This window comes from Ostrinia furnacalis, unplaced genomic scaffold (genome assembly GCF_004193835.3).
Source record: "Ostrinia furnacalis isolate ACB-3 unplaced genomic scaffold, ASM419383v2 OfSCF6825, whole genome shotgun sequence".
NCBI classification, from domain to species: Eukaryota; Metazoa; Arthropoda; class Insecta; order Lepidoptera; family Crambidae; genus Ostrinia; species Ostrinia furnacalis.
The window spans coordinates 1,328-24,268 of record NW_021137064.1 but is presented as its reverse complement, the minus strand read 5'-3'; the positions used below and the strand labels follow the sequence as shown (position 1 = coordinate 24,268).

The 22,941-nt window shown below is 42.8% G+C and overlaps 1 protein-coding gene across 1 annotated transcript in view; it reads left to right on the top strand.

The window, feature by feature from the left end:
* The window catches only part of Sln (monocarboxylic acid transporter silnoon), a 39,611-nt gene extending 20,052 nt beyond the window's left edge, over window positions 1-19,559 (top strand). The window contains exons 5-17 of the mRNA XM_028318420.1: window positions 5,430-5,620; window positions 6,586-6,729; window positions 7,337-7,403; window positions 7,639-7,754; window positions 11,015-11,143; window positions 12,079-12,224; window positions 13,320-13,395; window positions 13,726-13,852; window positions 14,131-14,280; window positions 14,985-15,127; window positions 15,786-15,891; window positions 18,650-18,723; window positions 19,408-19,559. Of these exons, the coding sequence (XP_028174221.1) occupies window positions 5,430-5,620; window positions 6,586-6,729; window positions 7,337-7,403; window positions 7,639-7,754; window positions 11,015-11,143; window positions 12,079-12,224; window positions 13,320-13,395; window positions 13,726-13,852; window positions 14,131-14,280; window positions 14,985-15,127; window positions 15,786-15,891; window positions 18,650-18,723; window positions 19,408-19,559 (1,621 nt within the window). The remainder of the gene's footprint in view (window positions 1-5,429; window positions 5,621-6,585; window positions 6,730-7,336; window positions 7,404-7,638; window positions 7,755-11,014; window positions 11,144-12,078; window positions 12,225-13,319; window positions 13,396-13,725; window positions 13,853-14,130; window positions 14,281-14,984; window positions 15,128-15,785; window positions 15,892-18,649; window positions 18,724-19,407) is intronic.
* Window positions 19,560-22,941: the final 3,382 nt, after the last annotated feature.

The window sequence follows — 22,941 nt, the reverse complement described above, 5'->3', positions numbered from 1 at the left end:
ACAAATGCTGAAAGTGTCTCTTTGGCTTTATAACATCTGACGACCCACGCTGCGCTTGCTAGAAAAGTCGCTGGACTCTTGTCCACAGTCAGTCAGCTCTTTTATGCACCTTCGCATGGTGCTTGGGCATTGCTTACATCACCCTAGTTACGTCTGTCACCACTTGGATCTACAGCAAGCTAAGGCTCACTCCTGTACAGGAGCTACAGTAAGTATACGGAGCAGGAGGAGGACTCGCTGCTGACGCTGTCGTCGGTGACGGCGCGGCCGCTGCTGGCCGCCTCGCGCCAGCTGCGCGGCCCCACAGACACCACCGAGTGAGTAGCCTGCTGTAGCCCCTGTAGGATCCATAGAAACCCAGAGCCATATGCTCTAGGAGCAGGATTCTCTCTTGTCGTCAGCTGAAGCCCCACCTGACACCACGGAGTGAGTAGCCTGCTGCAGCTCCTGTAGGATCTACACTTCTACAGCAAGCTGAAGCGTATTCAGTAATTAGTAATTGCTGCATCGCACTGGACAAGGCCTCCCCCAAGGATCTCGAATTCTCGGGCTAGCTGCGAGCTCCTACAGACACCACCGAGTGAGTAGCCTGCTGTAGCTCTTGTAGGACCCACAGCAAGTTGAGGCAGAAGCTGGATTAGCTGCGGGGCCCGTTAGACACCACCGAGTGAGTAGCCTGCTGCAGCTCCTGTAGGATCTACACTTCTACAGCAAGCCGAGGCGTATTCAGCAATTAGTAATTGCTGCATGGCACTGGACAAGGCCTCCCCCAAGGATCTCGAATTCTCGGGCTAGCTGCGAGCTCCGACAGACACCACCGAGTGAGTAGCCTGTTGCAGCTCCTGTAGGATCTACAACGAAACTATTCCGACCGCTGCAGCTCCTGCAGCAAGCTGAATATTCAGCAATTAGGACTTACTGCATGCAGTGCCATGGAGGAGTAGGAATCTACTGACGCTATCGTCAAGTGCGGGCTCACCCGTGTCCACGGAGTGAGTGAGTAGCCTACTGTAGCTCCTGTAGGATCCACATAAAGCTAAAGCTAGGTAGAAGGAGGACAAATGCTGAAAGTGACTCTTTGGCTTTATAACATCTGACGTCCCACGCTGCGCTTGCTAGAAAAGTCGCTGGACTCTTGTCCACAGTCAGTCAGCTCTTTTACGCACCTTCACATGGTGCTTGGGCATTGCTTACATCACCCTAGTTACGTCTGTCACCACTTGGATCTACAGCAAGCTAAGGCTCACTCCTGTGCAGGAGCTGGGCTCGCTGCAAAACCCGTCCGATACCACCGAGTGAGTCATCATCATTATCTTATACTGCCTACTGTAGCTCCTGTAGGATCCACAGAAACCCAGGGTGTATTGACCAGGAGCAGGACTCTCTACTGATGCTATCGTCAGGTGCGGGCCCACCCAATTCCACAGAGTGAGTAGCCTATTGTAGCTCCTGCAATATCCACAGCAAGCTAAGGCTTCTCCAGGAGAAGGAGGAGTGCGGCGAGCAAGTATCCTGCTGCGATTAATGTATAATTATACATGGGACTATTCCTAGCTCTTGGTACCACCGCTGCAACTCCTGTACAGGAGCTATAGCAAGTCGACGGAGCAGGAGGAGGACTCGCTGCTGGCTGACGCTGTCGTCGGTGACGGCGCGGCCGCTGCTGGCCGCCTCGCGCCAGCTGCGCGGCCCCACAGACACCACCGAGTGAGTAGCCTGCTGTAGCCCCTGTAGGATCCATAGAAACCCAGAGCCATATCGTCCCTTAGCTAACAACACCGCCTAAGTCGATTTTTGGCGGTTTTGACATTTTAATGCCATTCGATAGATCTGCTCATCGCGCGTCTAACCATTGGTCATTTGTTATAGATTTCAGCCAATAAGAAGCCGTAATTTGAATTTTAGTGACACCACGCAAGTCGGTTTGCCTCGCAACACCGCTCAAGTCGTTAGTCTGCCATACATTTCTCGTAAAGTTCCTTCACGCTCCGTAATTTTTATATTTTTAAGTGAGTTTTCTCGCGAAAAGGTCTATGAAAGAAGTTTTAATAGAAGATTAAGAGGTAAGCTATATAATAATGTATTTTTTAATGATTTACGCGTATTAATATATAAGGAAATGATAAATAGAAAATATCTTCATTTACTTAAGCGGTGTTTACAATTTTTTTTTTCAAACTTAGGCGGTGTTTCAAACTGTATTTTAATTCTTTTAGGAAGATATACAAGTGAAATATACTATTGATGGAGAAGGAATTGATTCTTGAAGTATTCCGAATTCATGTGATGAATTTTTATGTGCACAATTACAAGAAGCAGGACTTAAACGGCGTAAACAACTGCCCAGGTTTCATTCGAATCGAAGGCTATCTCATAATCCACAAACGCCAGGCAAAGTGGCTGATTATACTCCTCGGTCTTCTGTATAATCTGCCGCAGCGTATGTTTGTGATCTAAGACACTAAAGTCTGCTAGCCAGGCTGGTAACCAGCTTGATCAGGAGGCTGGAAGGCGTCGAGTCGGCGAGTTAGACGATTCATAATTACTTGAAAACAGCTTGTAGACACGGTTCAGAAGTTAGATGGGTCTATAATTCTTCAACAAGGTTTTATCGCCGTTTTTTGAAGAAGAGTATCACCACACTTCTGTGCCGTGCCGTAGGAGTTTTTCCCCCGAGGATGACGGAATAGAACAGCTTCCAAAGAGCCTTTAGCATTGACATTTCACCTGCTTTCAAAAGCTGAGCCGTAATTCTATCATCACCCGGGCCTTGTTGTTTAGAGCTATTCCAGAGCTATTCCAAGCTCGTGTAGACTGGCGTTCGGGATATCTTAGGTATTGTGTCGGGTTAATCTAGCTCTTGGGTCTTCGGTTAGATTTTTGTAACAGGTGTGAACACAGTCGTGTATAATTGTCCGTAGAACTTATCAACCTCTTTCAATATCTCAGGCCCCGACGCTCTTCTCGGTCTTCAGCTTGATCAGTTGGCTTTGGCCAACAGACAGACGAATCTCTTACGAACACCTTAGAGCCCTTGTTATGCTCAATCGTCTGTATTTTATGCGTAGGTCGCGAGTCAAAAGACTTAGAGATCTATCTGTTAAGACGCCGATACTGAGTAGCATCTTCAGATGACTGCAGATCCATGTTTCGTCTCTCTTCTATAAGGTTATTGATGAGATCAGAGATCTTTTTTGTTTCTCTTAAACAACGGGTTTTAAAGACCGTTTTTTTTACAATTCCCAAGAACCTACCATTGTACTCTTACATTTTTGCAATGTCCTGGCATTGGAAACGATTTTGCAACTCGAGTTGAGCTTTCGGGGTTGGATGGACGCTGGGCGGAGTGTACACTTTATCAGTCGACATCTATCGAGATTCGGACTTATATTTAATGTGCCCCTTACCATTTGGTGATTGTTTCCTGTTTTGACCAAATTGACCTCACAGACAACATGCTTCTACGTCGACACGATGGAGTTGATCTCATATTTCATAGCGTCATTGGGATGCAGCGAAATCTACTTTCGCTGTTTTGGCTTTCTGAAGAAGGAGTTCATCATCCCTCTCCATAAAGCCAACCACAGCAGTTAGCCACGTGCGTTTCTCTCTCCATACCCAAATTGCCCCATTTCCAGCTCATTGTCGTTTCGTTTGCCCAGTTTCGCGTTAAAGGCCCCCCCTCACAATATTTGATCTACACACTGTGATTCTTAAGATTTAGGTTAAAGATAGAATAGGTCGTAGGTTATAATGATTGTTTAATTATTTTTTAAATAATTCTTAATAAAATTTTTCTATGTAAATCATCTATTAATACCTTATTCCTTTACATTTCGGCAAACAACACCGCCTAACTCTACAAAAATATCAGTCAATACCGCTCAAGTCATAAAATATAGGTTAAAATAAATTAAATCGTCAAATTAAGTATAAATAATTATTTCTCAACCGCTAAATAAAGTATTTAATACGTAACAATAGGAATAATCCACCGATTTTTTAAAATAATCAGTTTTTTTCGTCTCCTGTAAAGTTGGTAAAAATGACTTACGCGGTGTTGTTAGCTAAGGGACGATATGCTCTAGGAGCAGGATTCTCTCTTGTCGTCAGCTGAAGCCCCAGCTGACACCACGGAGTGAGTAGCCTGTTGCAGCTCCTGTAGGATCTACAACGAAACTATTCCGACCGCTGCAGCTCCTACAGTAAGCTGAATATTCAACAATTAGGATTAATGCATGCAGTGCCATGGAGGAGTAGGAATCTACTGACGCTATCGTCAGGTGCGGGCTCACCCGTGTCCACGGAGTGAGTGAGTAGCCTACTGTAGCTCCTGTAGGATCTACAGAAAGCTAAAACGTGTCATGTAGAAGGAGGACAAATGCTGAAAGTGACTCTTTGGCTTTGTAACATCTGACGTCCCACGCTGCGCTTGCTAGAAAAGTCGCTGGACTCTTGTCCACAGTCAGTCAGCTCTTTTATGCACCTTCGCATGGTGCTTGGGCATTGCTTACATCACCCTAGTTACGTCTGACACCACTTGGATCTACAGCAAGCTAAGGCTCACTCCTGTACAGGAGCTATAGCAAGTCGACGGAGCAGGAGGAGGACTCGCTGCTGACGCTGTCGTCGGTGACGGCGCGGCCGCTGCTGGCCGCCTCGCGCCAGCTGCGCGGCCCCACAGACACCACCGAGTGAGTAGCCTGCTGTGACTCCTGTAGGACATACAGCAAGTTAAGGCAGAATCTGGACTTAGGTAGCTGCGAGGCCCGTCAGACACCACTGAGTGAGTAGCCTGCTGAGAATCCTGTAGGACCCACAGCAAGTTAAGGCAGAAGCTGGACTCGCTGCGAGCCTTGCCAGCCATCACCGAATGAGTCATCATCATCATCATCTACTCGCCCTAGTTAAACATATTGAGTATTAGCTACACCCGCTGCTGGCCGCCTCGCGCCAGCTGCGCGGTCCCACAGACACCACCGAGTGAGTAGCTCGTATGCTGTAGCTCATGTAGGACACTCAGCAAGTTAAGGCAGAAGCTGGACACGCAGCGAAAGAGTCATCATCATCATCATTTACTGCTGCTGAATAAAGTATGAGGTCTTCTGAGTCCCACATTATGCTTGCTGGAAAAGCCAGTCACGCTTACCCCTTTTAGTCAGACAAGTCTTTTCTGCACCCTCTCCCTTACAATCTGCGCTCTGTGCTTAGTAGCCTTTGAAGTATTTTTTTATGGATAACAAGGCAGGTATTTTACCGCAATCGCACCTGGTGTTAAGTGAGATGCAGTCTGGGAATGGAAGTGCCTATTCACTCTCGCCTTAAAAAGTATAGTATTCGGGAAAGACAGCAGCTGGCAGCGAATTTTAGTTCTTAGCGGTTCGCATTATAAATAAGCTATGTTTCCTACTTTCTTTCAGCACCTGTAGCACCAGCCCTCCCGACGGCGGTTACGGCTGGGTGGTGGTCTTCGGCGCGTTCATGGTGCAGTTCTGGGTAGCCGGCCTGTTCAAATCCTACGGCGTTCTGTACGTGGAGATCATGGAGACGTTCCCCGACTCGTCTGAGTCGGTCGCGTCGTGGATTCCCGCTGCGCTGTCCACGCTTTGCTTGGCATTGGGTGAGTTTTACTGGACCAATCACATGAATTCTTCTTTCTTTCTTCTGTATATCCAAGGACGCTTGCGTTCGCTCATTAAGGTAGAAGTTAGGGAATCCGATGTGGGAATACCTGAATTTAAACTCAAGGTCTGAATGTCTACGGCCAATTATAAAATCACATCTGAAGACTCAAAAAAGATTGATCAGTAGGCCTAAGATGCACGCCGCGATAAGCGGTTATCACGCCATTTTATCGATTTTGCCCATACATTTTGACGTCGATAAAAGTTATCACAGCGCGCATCTTAGGCCTACATAAGAGTCAAAATAGAGCTAAATTACTTCATTACGCTATTTTTGTAGTTTCGGGTCTATAATCACTGTGGCTCATCTAGCTTTGCAGGAAAGGGAGGGTAATATCTTTGACAAATTAACCACGGGTAATATGCGAAAATTTTGATAAAGTTGTTGGGTCATTTGGTCTTCACTGCAGGAAGTGCAGGAGGACAACCCTCTCTGATAATAAAGACGTATGGAGGATTTAGCTTATACTTCCCACGCTGGCTAGACAGATTAGGGAGGCCTCACAGGCCTGTTGTTAGAAAGTTTTAGTTAAGTACTCAAACTTTCGGAGTTTTTTGCGTGGTGCGCAGAGAGCAAAGATTTTCGAAGTGGCAGGATTACATCAAGTTCTAACCGGTCTATAAAACTAGTAACAATTTATATTCAGCTGCTTGAAAATAAAAGGGTTTTAGGGCTAGAATGAATTTGAAAACGGGACTATTCCCACCTCTCTTTCCCACCACTGCAACTCCTGTGTAGCCAGGATCTACAGCTTGACCGGCAATAACCCAACCAGTGAAGGCCAAGTTTGTCCCGGGGGAAAGTTAAACTGTCATTGAACCCGCAACGAAATTAATCAGAAGAACATAAGAGGAGTTCGAAGTTAACCGTTAGCCCATTAACAACAGATTTTCCCCCCAGCTCCTCTCTCGTCGGCCCTCTGCGAGAAGTACTCCTGCCGGCTCGTGGTGTTCATCGGAGGCCTGTTCTGTGCGACTGGTCTCGCGCTATCCTACTTCAGCACTGGACTCCTCCATCTGCTGCTCAGCTTTGGAGTTATGACTGGTAATCTTCATTATCATTATCATTACCAGGTTCAGGCAGGTTTTTAATTACAATCTTATGAACTATGTATTTTTTTCGTACATTAGTGTGTTAAATCCTATTGAGGGTTTACTAGATACTGGGTACGAGTATTAACCAGTTCTCTAAATAATAAAACAACACATAGGTACACACTGCTATGGAATTATGGAATATGGGCACTCCCGACACTTGCCAGACGGATGGTAGCGGCTTGACATTTGCATAATATATTTGTGTAGTCATCAGGTCTTTTAGTCTCCACTTCAGGAAACATGACCAGAGGCAAGTGGAGGATTTGGTTAACACTTCACTATGGCCTGACGGATTGGGGAGGCGACATGTTCTCATGTTTATCCCTTAGTCGACTCTTCACATCCACGAGAAGAGTGGAGGTGGTTCTATTCAACTTTGCCGGAGCCACACGGCTTAGAGACGAGAAATGGTACATACGAGTAAAGGCACCATACACGCCTGACATGATTCAATAGTTATAGGAGCGAACAGAATCTGAAGAAACAGAACTAAGTAATTTGGAATTGACCAATTTTTATCTTTTAAATACTTACTATGTAAATTTTTCCCACAGGAATCGGTGGTGGCTTATCAACTACACCTGGAATAGTCATCGTTTCCCAGTACTTTGATAAGCACAGGTAAAGTCAATTTTATGTTAATATCTCAGAATTACTGTATTCTGAGGTTAATGTAGGAATATTAATTTATCAACATAATAATTTATAGTTGTACAAGTATCAAAGTATGTTAGTTCATTGAACAAGAAACGTGACACTTTTTACTCCCTTTTGATGCAAAGATAGCGGCATTTCTTTGTCAACTTCATCAAGTATATCTTTCCATCTATTTAGGTAATATTTTTGTCTCTTTCAGAGCGTTAGCCAACGGTATATGCGTGAGCGGGACGGCTGCGGGCAGTTTCGTGTTTCCCATGCTGATTGAGAAGCTGGTGGATATGTATGGACTGCATGGGACTGTACTTCTTCTGGGTGAGATTGAATTAGAAAGAAATAAAGAAAAAGCATTTATGTATTTGGTACCAAAAACAAAAACAACACAAATTAACATAACTTGAATAGGAGAGCAGCTCGAATCGTTGACTGCCAGGACATTTCGGATCGGCTTGACCCCTTGGCGCTGCGTAGAGATGTATCCTCACTGTGCATCTTCTATCGCATTTATCACGGGGAGTGCTCCGAAGAATTGTCTGGACTTATCCCTACCGCCACTTTTCGCCACCGATCTACCTGACAGCACTTCCATCCTCATCACTTAGATGGTTGGCAGTCCACAACAGTACGATTCTCCAGAAACTTCCTGCCCCGTACAACCAAACTGTGGAATGGACTGTCGTCTGCGGTGTTTCCGGACAGATACGACCTGCAAGCTTTCAAGAAGAGAGCGTATCTTCACCTTAAAGGCCGGCAACGCACCTGTAACGCCCCTGGGTCTGCGGGTGTCTATGGGCGACGGTAATCACTTACCATCAGGTGATCCGTCTGCTCGTTTGCCTCCTGTCACATAAAAAAAAAGTTAAAAATCAAAAATAAAACATTTCAATCCAAAGACGTTCACTGCTGGACAAAGACCTCGCCCAAGATTTCTTATACAACGACGGGTTCTGCGCTGATGGCATCCAAGCGGTTTCCACCAAAGCGGAACTGAGAAGAGCATAGAGGAGACGAGACGAGTGGTGTGTGAGCTACGCGTAGCTGTCAGCTGTCAGTCTATTGCCATTTGCCGTCTATGAAGCTATAGATGACCCACGGTGAACTGTCCCGCCAAACTCAATGACAGGGGGGCGCTACCATCGTTCAACTATATGGTTTCCAACATGGCAAAAATCGGAACTAGCGATCCGGTATTGACGGTGGCGCCCCACTGTCAATGTCATGCATAGGACAGTTCAGTATTTTGGAACTATACGATCCGCGCCGCCGCCATTTTCAAATTGTATAAAAAATTCGTCCGCCCTACGTTTTTCCTCTCTTCTCCGCTCGATTCATTTCCACCAAAGCGGAGCGGAGTATAGATCGTTTTATCCACTCGGCCGCGCCCCAGCAATGTTTGGTCTCGGTCGCGCGGGGTGCGGGGAGTGTGGTCCGAGCAATCCGTAAGGCATTACTGTAGTGTGCGTGTGCACTCATGGATGATTAGCGTGTACCGATAACACTCAAACATTAGTGGAAGAATGGTGGCGTCTTCGGGAATGAAACTATCTATAGAGATGATCGGTCGGCTGTTTGGTGTAGTGGTTCAGAACGGACTACTATGCCGAGAGGTCCCGTGTTCAATTCCCGGCAGGGCAGAAATTGAAATAATGAATTTTAATTTCTGTGATGGGTCTGGGTGCTACTATGTATATTATGTATGTATGTATTTACAAAAAAAAAAAGTATTTAAGTATGTTTATATCTGTTGTCTATAGTGCCCATAGTACAAGCTTTGCTTAGTTTGGTACTATAGTCTGGTCCGGGAGCACGTAGAATTTTGTCCAATGACCCTAAGGTACCCATCCTTATCGCTCGCGCGTAATTATATTGCTGTCGCGACTGTGCGACGGCCGACCGCAGTGAGTGTGCGAGCGCGTTAGCAACATAATTACGCGCGAGCGATAAGGATGGGTAGCTTGGGGTCATTGGACAAAATTCTACGTGCTCACAGACCAGTCTTCGTGAATGAAACGATCTATGGAGATGATTATGGGTACTTCTCATTTACACTCAAATTTGATGGTCACACAATAATAGTTCATAAACGGTATAAGTTAGAACAATAACTTTGAAATTAGATGATAAAATATCTATTTAGCTACATACAAAATAAATTTTATCGTAATAGAAGCAAAAATAATACGAAAAAATCACATGAAACGATCAAAAACGGGGTCATTTTTCGCGTTCTCATCGTGTCACACCTTCGGTTGCAATGAAACATTTGTTTACTGCATTCACAATTTTCATTCAATTTGTGTGTAGCATATACTAAAATCATCGTTATTAAATATACTTTCCACACAATAGTCAAAAAAATATCTTCTTATAATTATTTTGAATTGAGAAAGCGAAATACGTTGGTCACACGATTTTAGGTACCTAAAATTTTGAGTATTAATACAAGATTGCCGTTAAACCGAACACCAGCAACCAATCACAGCGTTGTATTCGGTTAACGTCAGTCGCGCTTCGACCATTGGGGAGGTGAGATAGGTCGATCGTCGCTCCGCGAAAAAAATACGTAACTTTTTGTGATTATCCATAGACTTACCGTCGCTTGCTTGAAAAATATTTTCTACCTCTAAAATTTAAACAATTTAATTGAAACTTTGCCATTGAAAACTTAACATGTTAGACTTATTTGTGTAGTATTCGACGTGAACCGTTAAATTCAAATTTAAGGATAATTCATAAAAAACCAAAATTTTCGTCACCTTCGTGGCATCACCTTCGTGGTGTTTTATACACGAAAGTGATTTTAGGCCACGAAAGTGATTTCTTGCTTTGGTTTATTTTAAAATATAGTGACTGGTGTTTATGTTTTTACAATATTTTAATAACTAATAAATTATACGTGGTAAGTAGAGATCAATACATCAATAAATAAATAAGGGCCTCGTATTTTTGTTGTCTGTCTGTATGCCTGTATGTTTGTCTGTATATGTGACTGTGTATCTGTTTGTAAGATAAATTTAATCTGAAATTTGAGTTAAAAGTTGTGCCCTCTGGCCTAAATAAAAAATATATTTTTGTTGAGGGACTGATAAATCAGTTAGAGTTCTTTTTTTATTGAGGTACTGATAATCCGTTTTTTGCTTCCTTAGCATTTCAGAATGCCACCCACCCTTAAAACCAATTGCGTAGAATCTTGTAACTTAGTAGGTGACGTAATCGGTAAAATTTTATCTTGTATTTAAGTAGGTACCTATTTATATTATGTTATTGCTATTTATCTATGAAAATAAGACAAAATATATGTTTTATAAACACTTAAGAGTCATTTACAGTAGTAAAGTTCAAAAAAATTATTGCTGTGAAGTACAGAATCACTTTCGTGGCATCAAAAAATTCAAAACGTTAAAGCTTCCAAACGAGACTCACTATTTGACTGATTTATTGAGAATACAATCTTCACATCAAGCGCTACAATTTTTGTTTACAAACAGTTGAAATAAGTTAGAAATAAAATTCGCCACGAAGGTGACGATGAGAACCGTGGCGATGAGAAATACCCTTATTATTTTCTTGTACAGGCGGAGGCATGCTGCACGTGTGTGTGTCGGCGACGCTGTACCGCGCGCCGCCCGCCCCCCGCGAGCGCAGCCCCACCCCCGCCACCACCTCCACTGAGAACACCACGCTGCTGCAGGACATACAGGAGTGTGAGTAGACCAGAGTAGACCTTGTGGAGCGGTGATAGGAGCTGTTTTGCAAGAACATTTTATAGGAGTGTGATGAGTACCTATGGCATTCTAGAAGTGTGAGTATGGCAGACCTTGTGGAGCGGTGATAGGGGCTGTCACGGCACAGAAAGTAGTAGGTACCTAGTTTCTGGTCTATTTGTCACCGTCGCTCATGCTGTCATCTCGCTTTGTGTGAGAGAGATGGCAACTTATTATATTACACCACAGAGAACACCACGCTGCTGCAGGACATACAGGAGTGTGAGTCAGCATCATCATCATATGAGCCACAGAATATCCACTGCTGAACACAGCCCCCCCCCCCAAAGATATCCATGACCGGTTGGTAGCGGCGGCCTGCATCCAGCGCCTTCCTGCTACCTTTATGAGGTCGTCGGTCCACCTAGTGGGAGGCCTGACCACACTACGTCTTCCGGCCTGTGGTCGCCACTCGACTTTTCTGCCCCAGCGCCCATCAGCTATACGAGCTATATGCCCCGCCCACTACCATATAAGTTTGGCATTCCTGCCAAGAAGACTCTTTGTGCAGTGGTAATAGTGTTATTTCGCAAGTACTTTTTTATCCACAACAAGGAAACTCTTGGCCTGCACCTAACCTGATGAATAGTGATATTTAGGCCGATTTTCCTCCACCACAGAAGTGACTTACATCCAACTGCTGATAAATTGTTAAAGCGACATACTTAGGTAAGAAGAATTAGGAACCAACCGAACCGAGCACATGCTCCCATGAGGGAAGTGGTCTTCTTACCACTAGACCACCGAGGGTATTTGGGATAAAACAATGGAGAAATTAAACTAGATATTCCAGAGTTAACTCACGCGAATCTGCAGACTAACGCTAGTACCTAATGATGATGAATTTGGTGTCATATAGTTTTTTTCCATTTCAGGTAAAATGGATTCCAAAGACTACCGCCTGCAGCGCCTCTTCGAACTGGACCCTGAGTCTGCCCTCAACCAGAAAAACGCCCTCCTCACTGAGGAAGCCAAGCGAACCAACCTCATCACTGAGATCATCCATCCTAGCCTTATTGAAGTGAGTCAATCCATCATCATCATTAGACCCTAATTTCTATGTTCTGACGTCCACTGCTGGACAAAGCCCAAGGATTTCTTCAGCGACCGGTCCTGCGTTTCCCGCATCCAGGTATAGCCTGACCAGGAACATAAAAACCCTCGCCATGTTGCGGAAAACTAATGGTACTAATTTCTTTTAATGGCAACAGTAACTGAAAACTTCATTGGCATGTCACCTTGCATGTCAGTCTATTGCTGTCAAAGTGTAAACAAACTTTATTTTAAATGTGCGCAATTGATTTTGTGAATTAAATTGCTATAATCCTTCTATTCGTGAAAGAAAAGTGGTTTACAATGTGTTAAAGTATTTGTCGAAGAGAAATACTAAGGGTTCGGACAATATTTTCATTGAATAATGTTTCCGACAAAGGTTGTCAAATTGACTGACATGTTTATCGCATAGTACAGTCCACTATGAAAATTAGCTGTGGTTTGTTTCAACTACCTATTTTAAAATTTTTTGTCACTTTCTAAGTGTTGAATTTTATGGACATGGGAAAGAAGTACCGAGTTTGAAGCGTTCATGAGCAAACATTGCAGTTGAATATTCAAGTTATGAATTTGATTATTGATGAATAATAAAATAAATCCTACTAGCTCGATTGATGGTTTCATTTAATTTATTTAAACCAGGTTACCTATAATAATATTTTTTCGTTAATTTATGAAAATATCAAATTAGCCCGTAATCCTGAATCCTGATACATAAAGTTAGCCTATTAATTTAACACAGGTACGACTGTACTCAGTGTTGCGCTATCAAATGCAATTGACGCGCCTCTATGCCAGGGTTTTTATGTTCCTGGTCAGGCTATACTTCTTGCGAACTTCACCAAATCGTCGGTCCAGATTTGTATCTTTCTATGAAATACTTAGGTACTTTCAGACGTATCGATAGCATCAGATGCTTTTTCATAGACATACAAGAAACCAGCAGTGTCGCGATGACACGAAGTCTGCTGCTGCTGTGTGAAGTTGGCTACGAACACATCAGCGAGGCTTGATGTTTTTTTTCCTTGAATTAATTAACTATAGTACTTTGTCTTTTTCGCAGGTCGCTCGTCCACCCTTGCAGTCAAACTTGTCAGATTCAGAAGACTCTGAAGTTATGGATGTCCTGGGTGTAGTTGGTAAGTAAGAATAGTTTTAGAAATAAAATATTAGAATTTGAAATACCTATATTATGCGTTTTTAAGGCTGATTAACTTTGACCGTAACTTTAGTTTTAACTGGTGTTTTTTGTATGGAGTTTGACAGAATTTTGACGTTTGTCAAAGTAAAGTAAGATGGTGCAACCCTACTACTACACTAACGACTATTATAGCCCAACCTTATTGGTCTCGTCACGCTGCCGATTCGGAGAACGCTAGTTCGATCCCCATAGACCGCTACATTATTGTGGTGACGCCATAACTTCAAATAATTTAAACGGAAATACAAATAGTTTTTTTCATGCCCAGGTCTGCCCAGGGAAGTCGCCAAGCTTCGTCTCCGACCAACCAGGTCTTCGTCCATCCTGCACTCTGTGGAAGACCTGTCAACAGACAGCACCTGCGTTTACAAAGCGAGCAGGAGAAAACTCAGCAGGTTAGTATTACTGTATCCCTACGAGAAAGAAAATTTCTTAAAGCTCATAGAGATGATGGCCTTTGGGGCAGAAAAGTTCTCGAGTGATGACCACGGGCTGGAAGACGTTGCGTGGGCATGCCCCTCACTAGGTGGACCGACGATCTGGTGAAGATCTCGGGAAACAGCACAATGCAGGCAACGCAGGACTGGTCGTCACAAATTACATGGCGACCCTGCCAGGACTAAAATTAACGCTTTTTTTTATTTAGTGTCTAGTGTCAATTTATTTGTTTTAGGTCCCTCTACATCCGGCCGCCGCTGCCCAGCCGGCTCATCCAGAACAAGTTGGCAGAACCAGTCATCATCAAGCAGGAGCAGGAAGCGCAGAAGGTGGACGTCGTACAACCCAAGAAAGCAAAGAGAAGCTGCATTGAGAAAATATCCAGGTAAGGGTTATTGTTACTAAAGCCCGGTCCGTGAATACGTAGAATTTTGTCCAATGACCCCAAGCTACCCATCCTTATCGCTCGCGCGTAATTATATTGCTGTCGCGCTCGCACACTCACTGCGGGCGCCCGTCGCACAGTCGCGACAGCAATATAATTACGCGCGAGCGATAAGGATGGGTAGCTTGGGGTCATTGGACAAAATTCTACGTGCTCGCTCACGGACCAGGCTTTAGTACTATATTCGAACGTTGAGTACTGATACCGCAATGGATAATGAGCATATAATTTTGATTACTTTGTGTGTGTGCATTTCTAATGCGACACTGTGTTTCGAACTCAGCGCATTACTTAGATGGTATCTCTATGGTCCACCTAGTGGGAAGCCTGCCCACATTACGTCTTCCAGTGATAATATCTAATCGCTCATTAAATGTAGCTTATGAGCAAACGAAGTATCCATCTCGGGCGACACGTCATGCACCCGGATGAGATAGCAGATATCACGCTCCAAAGAATCTGGTTTATAGACTCAACGGGACTAAGCAGTGAACTCTAAACACAAGGGCTGCCACAATAGATCTGGTCGAGATGGCGCAAATGAAGGCCCAAAAATCAATAATTATTATGGATCCCGGTCTGACAATATTTTTTTTCAATTTCAATTTCAATTTCAAATAATAATAATAACTTGTCTCCCACAGGTACCTGGACGTCTCCTTGCTCAAAGACTGGCGGTTCGGCCTCCTATGCGGTTCCGTGGCGCTTATGTCCTGTGGTTCCCCCTATGCTTTATACTACCTGCCGGCGTACACCGTGGCTAAGGGACACAGCAAGTCTGCTGCAGGTATACTTGATTCATTATCATCATCATCATCACTGTAGGATCACGACATAATTTACCAGAGACAAATGGAGGAGTTAATCCTACACGCCCCATGCCAGATAAACAAAAGACAAAAGAATGGATCAATGGGTGACGGCAGTTTTTGGCGAGGACACGTTTGATTTAAACATTTGCCAACTTCAATAGTGACGTGATTCATTCATTTTTTAGCAGTGACAGCGCTTACCGATCACCAATTTTGCTTATAAGCGCTTCTTCCTCCAAAGGGCAAGACCAAATCTAAAATTAATTACCTCCAACCGACTAGACTGCCTAGCTTATCCCACTGTAAAAATTGTCCAGAATAACCAGAATCATGAGTGTTCTAAAGTCCGGTCGCCGAGCAGATAGAATTTCGTACAATGACTCCAAGCTACCCATCGTTATCACTCGCTTAATATAAGTAATGCTGTCGTCGTGACTGTGCGACGGGCGGCCGCAGTGAGTGTACGAGCGCGACAGCAATATAATTACGCGCGAGCGATAAGGATGGGCAGCTTGGGGTCATTGTACGAAATTCTATTTGCTTCGCGACCGGACTTTACTCAAGAAATATTTGGTCACTGGTTACAAAGTAACCCAATGTATAGGTACCCATCAGCCATGATGTTGTTTGCAGGTCACCTGGTAGCCATAAGTGCTGTGCTTGACCTCTGCGGCAGACTGGGACTCGGGTACCTCTGCGACCTGCATCTCTTCTGCAGACGGAAGGCTTACATCGTCAGGTGAGTTGATTGTTTTGTTTATTTCATCATCATCAGGTCATTTAGTCTCCACTACAGGAGCACAAACCTTTAAACCAGAGGTAAATGGAGAATTTGACCTTCATATTCCACGCTGGCAAAAGTCATTGTATCCTCTCTTTTGATGGGTTCAGGCAGCTTAATTGGATTAATTAAACTCGAAACTTATGGTCATGGCCACCCTGATTTGTCGTAGATTGCATAAATGTTGGTTTTGTTGATTTGTTGTTTTGTTTTTATTATTTTTTATTTGATTTTTTATTTGATTTTTGTGTTTGTTTTTTATGGGTACATTTTTGCCGCCCCCTTATTGCGTGTTCCCGCCGACGGACAGGTACTTTACGGAGTGCTTCTCCTTCGGCGGTAGGGCGCAGCAACGTCAAGGGACCCGCTGAAAATCGGTGTCGAGGCATGCCCATGGCATGCCCCGATTAATGCTGAGCGGGCCCCTATTTGACAGCAGGGCACAATGTTTATCTTCTTTATGTAATTTATGTAAATGTGATGTCGCTCTGTTTCGTCAAATAAAACATTTTTTACTTTTTACTTTTACTTTTAAACAATTTTGTAAGTGTGTCCTCTCCTTCATGACGATCGGTCAAAAGAAAGATGCAGGTTATGGCGCGAGAGTGCTGATCTCCCCTGCCCTTTTGTCCATATGTCTGAGAGTCCTCCACCTGGACATGAGCTCCCCTGGCCTACCTGGAAATCTTTAAATAGATTTCGGACGCAAGTCGGCCCAGTAAGGTGTTAGGTTATCACAATCTGTTAGGTGGGGATTCTTGGATGGATCAAACTTGGAGTGCAAGTGTGGTTTTGTTCCCCAGTCGATGAAGCACATGATGTCGTGCCCTGCGTGCCCAAACAACTGCACGCAGGAAGATTTAATAAGGCATCTGACAACGCCTTTCTTGTGGTGGAGTTTTGGGCCGACGCTGTGTAGGTTTGTCGACACGACAGGAAGAAGAAGAAGCTAAATTGGATGAACATGACTGTTAGCTATACTAAATTTTNATGAATTCCATTCTGTGCTTTCGCCAGAGAAACTGGGCAAAGGCAAAGTAGGTAATTTAGCATTACTAGAAAATTCTGAATTAGCAAAGGGACGACTCATTCGTCTGCTTTGCTCCTGACATTGTTTTAATTTATCTACTTGAGTGACAATTGCATAATACGAATCGTCGAAGTCGTTTCTAATTTTGATTTGTTCCTCTTTATTGAATGATTTAGATTTAATGAGAGACTTTTCGACTTTAGTTTGCAATTTGCTAAACTTTCTTTGAAGAGCTGACAAATCTTTGGTACGTGAAATGAATTTTTGAATATCTGTAGTTGCAAACTGTAATGTTCTCTTTAAATCGTCTAAAATTAAATCTCGCTCGAAAATATCCTGAACACATGAACTACTACTCTCGCTATTGTAATCTAATGAGGTCTTGGAATCATTTTCCACTTTCGATTGCGCCATTTTGCGTTACAAAGATGGTCGCACGTGGAATGAAAAATGTGGTACGTATGTACGCTAAAATTACGATAAAACTACACAATTGGAAGGAAAATGAAAATTCGGCTCGAAGGACCAACAAATAATATGTTAGCTATACTAAATTTTCAAACAAACGGCGAACAAACCTCTTTTCCACAGTGCCAGCCGCGTGCTTAGCCGGGCCCGGCGTATCTCCGAAATGCAGTTTGCTTGTGAAGTATTAGCACATATTGATGAAAAAGACCATAGTTCCATAGGGGCTGGATCCCGCACTCATTAGATTCACTTGATTTTGGAAATTGACAAACGCTTATGTGGTTGCCGAATTAAAGAACACACCGCTGTTGCGCACGGGCGTCCTTCCGAACTCAAAACTCTTGCGTCACTGGGGGGCGTCGCAATCGCAATCGCGAGCCTAGCTCCATAGGATTGGAAAGAATGTTGCCAGTTTGTGATTAAAAAATGCAATTAAGAAAAGAGCAAATTCCTTCCAGTTTGTGTTGTTTTATCTTAAACTAAAATTAAGAAACTAATAAATATATTTCGGTACGAAACAATGACTCTTCCCGTGGATATCGTAAGAGGCGACTAATCGATGCGAACATCAGGTCTCTCTGGCCAACGCCGGGTTTGTAGTCCGCTTGTACAGTCATTGTCAAATAATTTGGGACACCCAAAGTGGCCAAAAGTTGACAAAACTTGACCTGAATCCTGTTGCAACAAAGACGTGTTGCGAACTTATTGGCTACATTGGGTGTCACGAAACGAACTATTTGACACTGAATATTGTTGAGAAGAAAGGGTCATGCAAAGCGATTATCACACTGCACCGCGCTCCGCCGCGGTCCGCGTGGCGACATTTATAAAAAATCCCGCGCGCAAACGCGTTGTCAGTGTGAAGTGCCGCGCGTGTTTTCTATACAAACTGAGGTACTTGCATAAAATATAATGATTAAATCTGTCGTCCCGCGTACCGCGGCGGAGCGCGGTGCAGTGGTATAATCGCCCAACTGCATTGGAGACTAAATTACCAGAGGTGGAATTGTGTAAAGCAACGTACGAATATTCTGTCAAACGCTTTGTTTAACTGACTTTATCGTACGTTATGAACTGTCAAATGATTACGATTGCTTTACACAATTCCACCTCTGATGATGATATACTCCCTTTGAAACAGAGAGGATTTTTAAATACTGTACCTACATAACAAGGAAGGCTCTAGCATTGTTTTGTAATGTGTCTTGTTTTTTCCAGTATCCTAGTGGCCGGTATAGCAGTTCTGACTCTTCCTAGCTTCACATCCTGGTGGGCACTTGCGATTGCTTCAGGTAACTATAGTTCCCCAATAATAAATAAGTTCTGGTTATTTAAATATTCAAAAATTTCAATAACATTTTCATAAATGCGAATACTTACTTACATAGTTGCTTCCCGCGAGTTTCACTAGATCGTCTGGTCAACGAGTTGGAATTAGGCCCGGTTTCCACCAAAGTGGAGCGGAGCGGAGCGGAGAAGTGACGGGGCGTAAAATTTTTCTTTAAACAATTTGACAGCGGCGGCGACGCTTGGTTATGTATTCCACACACTTCTCTGCACCGCTCCGCTTTGGTGGAAACCGGGGATTATTGGTTCATTATCTTCATCATTTCAGACATAGGACGTCCACTGTTGAACATAGGCCTCCCTTAATGATTTCCACAAAAGTCGGTTGGTAGCGGCCTACACCCAGCTCCTTCCTACTACCTTTATGAGGCCGTCGGTCCACCTTGTGGATGGACGTCCTACGCTGCGCTTTCCAATACGTGGCCTCCACTCCTGAACCTTGCTGCCCCATCGGCCGTCAGTTCTGCGTACTATGTGCCCTGCCCACTGCCACTTCAGCTTGCTAATCCGTCGGGCTATGTCAGCGACTTTAGTTCGTTTACGGATCTCCTCATCTCTGATTCGATCTCATAAAGATTAGGTACTCATATTGGTTCATAGCGTCAAAAACATATTATTTGTGTTCCCAGCGGCATACGGATTGTGCCTCGGCTGCTGGTTCCTCCTCGTACCAGTGCTATTGGCCGACGCGTTCGGCACCGCTCGCATCGCGTCGTCGTACGGACTCGTGCGAATGTTCCAGAGCATAGCGGCTGTGTCCGTGCCTCCTACAGCAGGTTAGTATGCTTAGATCAGTCTTTCCCAAAGTGGGCGATAACGCCCCCTTGTGGGCGCTGCAGGCTTAAAGGGGGGCGGTAAGAGACCCTGAAAAAAAATCGGGACTTTGTGTAGAGGCTTGGGAGGCGTCATCTACTAGGAGGACTCTTAGACATCGACTGAGCTCGACTCTTGACTACAAAAATGGGGGGCGCTAAAAATAATTCATTCTCTAAGTGGGCAGTAGACTAAAAAAGTTTGGGAACCACTGGCTTAGATCATCATCATCATCATCAGCGTTTCAGTTGTAGGACGAACACTGCTAAACATAGACCATGATTCCCAGATTGGCCGGTAGCGGCCTAAGTCAAGCGGCTTCTGCTACCTTCTATGGGGTCACTTGGTTAGATAATAGACTAGCAGCAGAAGTCGGTGCGAACATTTTTGAAAAAAAAAAATGACGAAAAAACACATGTTAAATTTTTTGTGCATTCAAGCTTTGGTGCAGACCTTAAAGTACCTTAAGGGCCATTCTTAAATTTGTGCCATTTTTTTTTTTAAAATAAAGATTTTTTTTTTTACTTTTTGCGATGTGTATCGAAAGTATAAACCAAAAGCATACTTTTGATTAGAGATGAAACGGATATCCGGTAACTATCCGGTAGGCCGGATATCCGGCCTAAATTTACTATCCGGCCGAATACCGGATAGTAACTCACTATCCGGCCGGATACCGGATATTAAAAAACTACGACAATTTCCTATTAATACAATGAAATACATTAATCTTTGAGGTAAACATCAATAAAATGGCTTATAATAATGACGGCTTTTATTTAAAGTCCAAAAAGTTACAAAAAAGCCATATTAAGGCTTTTAAAAAAACTAATTTCTTTTTCTGGGCTATTCACTATAATGACGAATACATAAATAGTAGATATCTGTTAATGTCGAAATTTGACAAATAAAATAGGCGATTTTTTTTTCACTGATGGTCTGATCACAGAATAATAATAAGTAAGGNCTCTCAGTGTCTTGAGGCAACTTAAAAAAGTACATTATGTGTTTTTATTATTATTTAGGCAGTTAAATACTGCACAGTATTTAGAACACCATTTTCTTTATTTTCTTCCATCATACACAAGAATACGCGTGCGTGAGTCAATGTTCGCTCGTATGTGAGGCCATGTCGAATAGTATCCTGTAGGTGGGCCATCGTGCGTGTTTTGTTTTCGATGTAAACTCGCGGAGATGAACAGAGCCCCGATTACGGTAACTTTTATTAACGTCTACAATCCAGACGCGTTTCTGATTCTGCGATACGATTGGTCAAAACAGCTGACGTACGCTGTTGAACGACCAATCGTATCGCAGAATCGAGAAGCGTGTCTGGATTGTAGACGTTAAAAGTTACCGTAATCGGGGCTCTGGCCTGGTCTGATGTCATGATGCAGTTCAGTCAGATTACGCAGCAACAATGATATTATACAGGGTGACTGGAACTGAACCCGCCATAGCTAATACGCGTATAGAGGAGGTCATTTGCTAATTATTGAACCTTACTTTCTATGGCTAAAGTTTTATAGTTCAGAAGATATGTCAATTTTTATACTTTTTTCAGATTTTTCCGAAATTTGACCTAAAGACTGCTTATTTTTTTTTCTCGCATGATTTTAACCGATTTTTTTATTTGATACTAATATCGAATAAACCTTTAGTTAAATAAAATAAATTTCAGGTCTAGATAATGATTCAATAACTAGTTACGAGCCGCCAAAGTTCAACAAAAGTACAAACCACGATAAAAAATTCAAGTTCGAATTCGATTTAAAAAAAAACTAATGGTGATAATGGATTGCCAATGATCTTAAAAATATCTCTAGCTTCTCTTCTTTCCAATGATATATCACACGTAGTAATTAGATATTGAAATTTATTAAAAATTCAAAGTTTATGGAAGAAAATGGAGTAATAATACGAAAATTATCCATACAAAGTTTCTTCAAACATCTCATATTTTCTGCTATACTCCTTTTCATAACTATTTTTGTGTGTTTTTTGAAAAATGAATTTGAAATAATAATCACAAATTATGAAGAAAAGAGTTTAAAAAAATTCAAAATCAACTTTGTATGGATAATTTTTGTATTATTACTCCATTTTCTTCCATATACTTTGATTTTTTGACAAATTTAAATATCTAATTACAACGTGTGATATATCATTGGAAAGAAGAGAAGCAAGAGATATTTTTAAGATTATTGGCAATCCATTTTCACCATTAATTTTTGTTTCAATCGAATTCGAAGTATAATTTTTTATCGTCGTTTGTACTTTTGTTAGACTTTAACGGCTCGTAACTAGCTATTCAATCACTATCTGGATCAGAAATTTATTTTATTTGAATAAAGACATATTCGATATTAATATCAAATAAAAAAACTGTTGAAATCACGCGAGACAAAAAATAAAAGCAGTTTTTAGGTCTAATTTCGGAAAAATCTGAAAAAAGTATAAAAATTGACATATTATTATCTCCTAAACTATAAAACTTTAGCCATAGAAAGTAAGGTTCAATAATTAGCAAATGACCTCCTCTATACGCGTATTAGCTATGGCGGGTTCAGTTCCAGTCACCCTGTATAATAATATCATTGCGCAGCAAGTAAAGTAATTTAATTTTCGCTGTTCAATCACACACTCACGATGGCACCCGAAATCGCCCGAATTGATCTGCCCCTTACACAAGTGGCAAAATCTGACATTATATTCAGACTGATTCGATTTTCGAAAAGTGTGACTAGTCTAGTCTATTAATAGACCCACTGATCGCGTTCGAAGCACCTGTACGGCGCTAAACTCGTCACGACATGCAACGAGACAATGGGCCAACTATCCGGCCGCCGGATATCCGGCTATCCGGCCTAGCAGCTGGCCGGATATCCGGTATCCGGTATCCGGCCAAACAACTATCCGTTTCATCTCTACTTTTGATGTATATGGACAACCTTAAAGCCCTCGGAAAGGAAACAAAATAGCCTACGTAAACACGGCTGTGACACTGCATGACACGGATGTGACAGTTTTACATTTTTACTGTAAATAATAATATTTATGTAGTTAAATTTATGTCATAATAGTTTAAATTGATTAACAATAAAATACACTAAATTCGTTTCATCAACAAAGGTGTTATTTGGTAATATGTACTTTTTTCTGAACATCCAAAAATTTAATTAAAATTGAGATCAAAAATACCGTCAGGTAGTTAATATATCTACTAGATAATAAAAAATAGACTTTTTATTATTGGCACTATCTGATCATGCTTCCGATATGCAGGGCCGCGCCGCCCCTGTGTGCGATGTGTGCGGCGCACACAGGCGCCAAGACAATAGGGGCGCCGC